The sequence below is a fragment of the Citrus clementina genome, unplaced genomic scaffold (genome assembly GCF_000493195.1).
Source record: "Citrus clementina cultivar Clemenules unplaced genomic scaffold, Citrus_clementina_v1.0 scaffold_4, whole genome shotgun sequence".
Lineage (NCBI taxonomy): Eukaryota > Viridiplantae > Streptophyta > Magnoliopsida > Sapindales > Rutaceae > Citrus > Citrus x clementina.
In genome coordinates this window covers 257,710-265,815 of record NW_006262274.1, presented here as the reverse complement: position 1 = coordinate 265,815, position 8,106 = coordinate 257,710, and the positions used below count along the sequence as shown (strand labels likewise).

The 8,106-nt window shown below is 30.2% G+C and overlaps 1 protein-coding gene across 1 annotated transcript; it reads left to right on the top strand.

The window, feature by feature from the left end:
- The first annotated feature begins 3,446 nt into the window (after nucleotides 1-3,446).
- LOC18043557 (L-type lectin-domain containing receptor kinase VIII.1) lies at nucleotides 3,447-4,897 on the top strand. Its single transcript, XM_006435504.2, has one exon. The coding sequence runs from the start codon at nucleotides 3,549-3,551 to the stop codon at nucleotides 4,656-4,658; it is 1,110 nt and encodes a 369-aa protein (XP_006435567.1). The 5' UTR covers nucleotides 3,447-3,548; the 3' UTR covers nucleotides 4,659-4,897.
- The last annotated feature ends 3,209 nt before the right edge of the window (nucleotides 4,898-8,106 follow it).

The following is an 8,106-nucleotide window of genomic DNA, read 5'->3' as shown; positions in this document are numbered from 1 at the left end:
TGTTTGAAGTATTGGCTTTCAACACTTGAGCAGCTCATTAATCTCGAAATTGAATTAATCTCCAGCCCTATTTTGCCACCATATTGGTTAAAGCTAGAGAAGTCTTTGAAGCTTATACCACTTCGACATTTAACATGATTTAGTGTATTTTTTGTATGACTTATCTAGTAGGATGACAAAATAACTCGGACTCCAACGAACTCAGACAATTTCAGCCGAATTTAATTTATACCAGAGTTAAATTAAACGAGGAATCCGGATTTAATTTTATAAACCTAAATATATCTGGGTCCGGGTCGGAGTTTAAGTAATTGCACATATCCAGAATCAGACCCAGACATCTTTATTTTAACATTAATTTTTTAAAATTACCTTTAATATAAATAAAAAGGAAAAAATCACTGCCGGCCCTAGCTTGCCCACTATGTTCCTCATTTGAGTTTAAGTAATTGCATATATATGAATTATTAGTGTTTGAATATGATCACATCTTGTTCCACCGATAGTGTTCCATGATTTCAAGTTTTGAGCATTCACCCTCATTTGATGGTCTGTTCCAGGAGCACTTTCTTATTGCTTATACAGTGCCAGCTCTTAAAAGCTGTATTTGGTGTGTGATTCATTATTACATTTTGCAGAATTCATAATTCAAAAGCAACCCGGGTTTAAAACCTGTAATTTGGGAACCCGAATGAAGAAAGCTTGTGTATATTCAGGTCCCATGCGTCTAGAATGAAGAAAGCTTGTTTAATTCCAAAACTCTTTTTTTATATATTATTAATTGTTTGTTTTTTCAGGAGAGTTTTTAAAAATTAAAAAAACTATTTTGAAGTTTAAGTTTCAAAATTTATTTAAAGTATTAAAATATCTAAAATATTGTTTACTTATTTAATAATTTTATTTTGTTCCTTTCATAAAATATCTTTAAAACATTTGCATATTAAAGTACTTTGACAATTTTTAATAAAAATTGTTATCGACAATCAAACAACTCAAATTTTTTTGATAAAATTTCTTCTTATAAAAGTACTAACAAAAACTATATTTAAATAAACTTTATTTGAAAAGATATGTCAAACTCATATCGTACCCAATGTATCATGTGCTTGTTCTTCTTTGAACCCCACCAAAATTAACTTTCTAGATATCCTCACAAAGCCCGAAAGCTTAAAAAAAAAAAAATTGAAGGCACAAGTTGGTAATATTTTTAATTAGTGTTTTGACCTTTATTTTAAAGAAGGAGAATGAATTTTTAATGTAAATTTTTTAAAATTAAAATTTGTTTGGTAGTTTGATTTTAAAATAGTTTATGAAAATGAAAGCAATAAATTTGTGTTTAGTTATTTGTCTAAAATATAGAAAACTATCAAACATTTGTAAAATAATTTGTTTCAATTTACTTATATATTTATCTTTTATTATTATTATTTTAATCAAAATGAAATCAAATTTCATATAGCAATAATATATTTTCAAAAATCACTCTCATTATTTATTAAATTTTAAAAAGATTAAAAAATACAAAAATAAAATAATATAAGTAGTGCTAATTAGCATTTAACAAAATAAAAGTCCGTACTACAATTAAATTTGTTACAAATATCAGTAGTTCATTTGTACATAATTATATTTTACAACCTAAAAGATAAAGAATAAAAGAGTCAAGTATAAAACATTTGCATCCAAAACATGTCCAAATATCTACATCCATCCATTCCGCCATAAAGATCATAATTGATAGCCATAAATAAACAAAATAAAAATCATCTATTTGATGTTCAGTAATAATAATAAGAGAAACTCAAATATATAACCAACGAAAATTGACACACACATTTCGCAGATTATGTAGTGCATAATCATGTCATGTTATCGTCTCACTACAATGCAAAAATTCAACAATAGACAATAAACAGTACTTAAAATAAAATTAGAAAAAAAAATTATGCAGCCATGTGAAATAAAACCATCAGAATAAACAAAGATTCAAAAGCTCAAAAACAAAAAAAAAAAAAATTGTAGGCTCATATAAACTATAGTAAATAATCTAAAATACAGCACCAATCAATATAATCATTTTAATTGGAAAAAAAAAAGGAAAAAAAGACAAATCTTTGTGTGTTTTCCCCCCTAAACACACAAAATTCATAAGCTCATACAAACACTTGAAAAGATAGATTGCCAAGCTATACTTGAAAAGATAGATTGTCAAGCCACACATAGAGCTGGTAAAATTTAACACGTTCTGATTACTAGACACGAATACGGCACGAATAAATGTATATGAGTTGTCAAATTTGATACGATTATTAAATGGTTTGGGTCTGGTCCATATGATTTTTTTCCTTGTCATGTTAGAGTTAAAATTCTTAATCTATTTACACGATCAATGATATGATTATATTTTTTATTCTAAAATAATTTATATGTTCTTGTCATTAAAACTCAAATATTAGACATGATTCTCTATTTATATTTTTTTTAAAAGATGAACATATATACAATATTGCATTTATAAAATTTTATTTAGATTTAAAACTCCAATATTATAAATATGTAAAATGTTAGTAGACAACTAGACATGTATATTTTATAATATTGATATATTATACTATTTACATATATAATTAAAACTTTAATAGTATAAAATGTATAATATTTTGGTAGATATGTATAATTTATAATATCAATAAATTATATATCTTTGTGTGTGTTTAACATAAATTTTATTAAATATATAGAAATTAAGCGGGTTATTAAGTAATCCATTTATTTTTTATGTCGGATTTAGATTTCAATATTTTAACATAATTATTAAATAAGTTGTGTTTGTGTTGACCTAAATTTGACACGACATAAACACAATCCGATGACCCATTTTACCAACTCTAGCCACACAAACTAAACGAAACTTTGAACAAGGTTAATGCTAAAGAAGTCTATGCTTACAGTAAATTTTAATTCATCTAGATAGAATAATAATTTTTAATTTATTCCAAAAGTATGAAAATTTCAATTTATTCTTTATTTTCGTTCAGAGATGATGATAGATAAGAACACATTGATAATTTTTTTTTATTTTCTTAACAGTAAGTGGGAGTAAACTGATGTTTTTACACTTTTGAGAGATAAATTAAATATTATTATTATCATCATCATCATCATCATCATCATCATCATTTGATAATATAATCCTATAAATAAATAAATATCATCCTCTTTTTAAATGATTAAAAATTTAAAAAAAGAAAAGAAAATATTTAAGCCATTGTGTTAACTCTAAAGTCAAATTATTATTGTTTTAAAAAAAAAACTTATAAAGTCTAAATTGAAACATATTATTTTAATTAAATAAAAAATTAAAAGATAATGATTTTTCAGAAAGAAAAATAAAATTATAATTACCAAAAAGGGGGAAAAGAAGATAATGGCTATAATACCAAGCAAGCTCGGAATTTGGAGCCAAATCTTGTGAATGCGGATATCAAAGCCCTGCCTTTGAAGTCGTTGATTTAGATTTGAGCCCTAAATTCTGATTCTGCAAAGTCATGGGCATGGCTTCATTTCCACTTCAAAACAAAAGCTTCACATTATCGCTGTACCTCACAATTACAATTTTTCAATTATTAACCCTAATTGTAACTCCCATCTCATGCCAGTCCCAAATCCAAAATCAAACCCTAACAAACAGCCCCAATTTCGATCCTGAAATTGCCCTTCTCGGCGACGCCAAGTTCGTCGCTGACCACTCTCACGTCCAGCTTCTTACCCCGTTGCCGTCAAGCTCCGGTCTTTTACTCTACAACAACCCCTTCAAGTTTCTTGACCCAACTCGCTCCAAAACAACGTCATTTTCTACCGACTTCTCATTTTCCATCACTGCTGCTCGCGGCGGTAACGGTAACGGTGATGGTCTCGCTTTTGTTATATTTCCCTATCACTCTGCATTTAAATTTGTGGGTCAAGGTCCATTTGGGGTTTCAAGTGAGAAAAAGTATCTGGGTATTGAATTTGACACAAAAATGGATGACAATGTGGGAGATGTGAATGCAAATCATGTGGGTGTTGACGTTAATAGTCTTGTTTCTGTGAGTGTTGGTAATGTGTCGTCCCTAAATTTGGTGCTAAACAACGGTGAGAAGCTTAAAGCTTGGATAGATTATGATTTGAGCTCCAAAAGAATTGAGGTTAGGTTGAGTAAATTTGGTGATAGCAGGCCTTATAGTCCAGTTCTTGCATATCACATTGATTTGTTGAAAATGTGGGGAAATGAAGATGTTTATGTGGGTATATTTTCAAGCAATGGCCTTTCAGAGCAAACTAGCAGTGTTTTTTCGTGGAACTTTAGGTTGAGGAGTGCTCCTTATTGGATGCATTCGTTACCGGCAGATCCGCGAGGTTATGTTGATGAGCACGCTGAGAGGCTTAGAGAGCACAAAAGGAGTATCTGTCCTTTGAAAGTTTTTGCTGGGGTGATTTTTGGAACAGGTTGCGCAGCATTGATGGCCTTTCTGATACTGTCTGTATGGTCCATTTTTGTAAATAGGGACACGGTGTTCCCTGCAGAGTATCAGATTCGTCCTGCGGATTTCAGGTACAAGAAGATCAATGTAATTGTTGAGGAAGATGGTAAACGTGGTAATAATCAGAACAAGTAATGGATAATCTCCTGTTCTGTGTTTATGTTGTCCACTTGTTGATGTTGTTGTTGCTGCTAACCAATGGGTCTTGTGTTGAAATACTTAGTTGTTATAATGAACTATGCAAATGTTTAGCTTTGATGTAATGTGCTTTATATCTATCTAACTTATATGCAGTCAATCGCCTTTTGTAATGTAGCCTTTGTGGGTGCACTTTGTATGGTTTTCTTACCATGAATGAATTTGAGGTTAAAGTATTGCATAGCCCAATAATGAGATTCTTAGCTCAGCAACCAATTTGGAAGTGTGCAGAATAGTAAAGTTAGCTTGTTGAGGAATCATACTCAATATGTTAATAAACCTACATTAGCTTTCTTTGCTATGGGGCAAGGACTTTTTTGATTATCAATAGACATTATATGTACAAATATTGGCCGTTTTCATAGCTTTAAGCATCAGAGCTTCTTGAGTCAGTTTTCTTTTCTCTGCTTCAAGATGCATGATCTGTCTTAGGCTCTTTAGGTTGCAATTTCTAAAATACCGGGTTGTGCTTAAAATCATGACCCTGATAATAAGAACCAACTGTGAGAAAGTAACTTCATCTCTTGTGCTTGATGTCTGAAGTTGATTAGTTTATAATATAGCAGGCATGTCTGTTTTGCAGCAGCACATCTGTGCTGTTGCGGCAGATTGATTCCTATATTATATGCTTGTACATAATAAGTTTGCTAGCTTAGTTTGTTTACCAGATTTTTTAAGATTCAGGAAGGATTTGTTGAGCTTAGTTTGCATCTTGATGTCGGTGCATATGTTTTCTTTGTTTGTCTTTCATTAATTTGTTTTACTTTTCGGTGATTCCAGTTCTATCCTATGCTGGAAATCAGCACCAATGAAGTGAACATTGTTCTGGGGTTGTTGTTAAGTTACATTATAATGTAACTTACGTTGACCCAAAAGTTGTGATTTGTGAGCTAAAAAGCAATTTAGTTGGTTCTACTTTTAAGTCATTAGTTACAACTTAATAGTTGATGAAAGTTACATTATTATCATATAACTTAACAAGGTCCTTGTTTTGGTTAGATAATTGAGAAATCTCAACCTGTGTCAGAGTGTTTTTAATAACTCAACGATTTGCTTTGAATTGGCGGGAGCAATCTGACTGACATGTACAAAGCACGCAACTAGCACTCTAGCAGCGTAAATGGGCCACTTGACCCAACTGTATAACGAGGAACCAATGCATATTGGGATTTGGGACGAGTGATTGGTGAATCCGATAACCACTAGATAATGCGAGCCGCATATTGGCCGATAGCCATTAGATAATGGGAGCCCTTAAGTTAAGGGGAAAAGGAGAAAATGACAAACACCTCCATTATGTTTAGATAAAGAAACAAAAATCTCTTTAATATTTAAAAAAAATATTTACACTTTAATTTATTATAATTTTATTATTATACTTTTCTAACATATAAAAAAAATTATTAGATTATTTAATTTATTTATATATTGTTAATAAAATTATAAATATATCCTCATTACTTCATTACTCTATTTAAATTTTTATTAATAACTAATTTTTTAAAAAAGACATCCACACTTAAAAAAATTGTAAATAAATTATAATTTAAAAAATAAAATTGGTTATTAATACCATAATAAATAACATAGAAAATTAGTTATAAATGTACAAGTTTAAATGATTGACATGTGGAGAATTGTTAAATATACAAGTTTAAAGTTTAAATAAAATTGGTTATTAATAACTAATTTTATTTTTAAAATTATAATTTATTTATAATTTTTTTAGGTGTATAGATGTCTTTTTTGAAAATTGGTTATTGATAAAAATTTAAATAGAGGAATTGGGCAATGAGGGTATATTTATAATTTTTTTAATAATATCCAATTTGTCTATTTATAATTCTATTAACAATATATAGAAAAATTGGATAATCTAATAATTTTTTTATATGCTAGAAGGGTATAATGGTAAAATTATAATAAATTGGGGTGTAAATATCTTTTTTGCAACATTAGGGGGGGGTTTTTGTCCCTTTACAATATCTTTTTTGCAACATTAGAGGGGGTTTTTGTCCCTTTACCTAAACGTTGGGGTGTGTTTGTCCTTTTTCTTAAGTTATAATTCATGTAATTTATATCCACACACATGAACAGTGTGTGGTGTGGGGCTAACACATTGTTCGTGTACGTGGGTGTAACTTAGTGTTTGCCTTAGATAGTTTGACTGCATTGTCGAAAAGCATGCATCGATGGATGTAACATCTGATGTAAGTTAAACATTTCAGGTTTGATATTTGGCAGGCGCTAAGTTATGTTTAAGCCTAGTATTGTTGTTGTGTGTGGGTGTAAGTTATGTTAGTTACGTTAAATGTAACTTAGGTCCTTTCTTGATATTTTATTTCACAAACAACAAAATGATAATTTTGGTGTTAAAACCCCATTCGATAGAGAAAAAAAAAAGAAAAAGAAAAAAAATCTTGTGGATACTATTAGGCGCCCTCTAGTCTTTCTCCTCTTTTTGAAAAGATTAGCTTATATGCTTTTTATAATGATGGAGGCTGATGGCCCAATAAGTGAGTACTGTTGCTGTGTGTAGACGTAAGTTATGTTAAACGTAACTTAGGCCATCCTTTGATGTTTTATTTCACAAATAACAAAAATGATAATTGTTGGTGTTAAAACTCCATTCGAGGGAGAAAAAAAAAAATCGTGGATACTATTAGGCGTCCTCTAGTCTCTCTTCATTTTGGAAAGAGTATTATATATGCTTTTCATAATGATGGAGGCTGATGACCCAACAAGCAACTAGCGACTAAGAATTGTACCTTCCCTTTAATTAACTCTCAGCTCCCTCTGGCTTCTCCTATGCCACTTCTTTAGCAATTTCATACCCAAACCAAAAGCAACATCCACAAATACCATTTGGGCAAAAGAATATTATTATCTTTTTCTCAAACAAATGGATGATCCTAAAATGAATGCTGCTTCGCCGAGGCCCCCCCCCCCCCCAAAAAAAAGGAACGAATTTTATATATATGCTTTAATGTTAAGCTATCATTTTTGTTTCTGTTTTTTCATAGATTCACGGTGATAAATAAAGGATGGGGGGAAAAAAAGGCAAAATGAAGTCAAAGTATGCAATATGATACAAGGTAATGATTAAAATCAATCATCTCCATTATGTAAAGAGATTTATTTTATTTACAAGAATTGACCATTCCATTTTATTAAGTGACCAATTTTTTATAGTATTCTGACTCCCCATTCTCAAGAGAAGCAACTTGTTTGATGTTTTCAATTCAGAGAAAATTAATTGGTGAAATTGAGAATTGAATATTTGAGACAAAAAAGAAAAGAAAAGAAAAGGTGAAGCTTTCGCATCCCCAACGGACCAATAAGCCATTTATTAGTAGTCTTTCATGGTTTGCCACTATTCAATTGT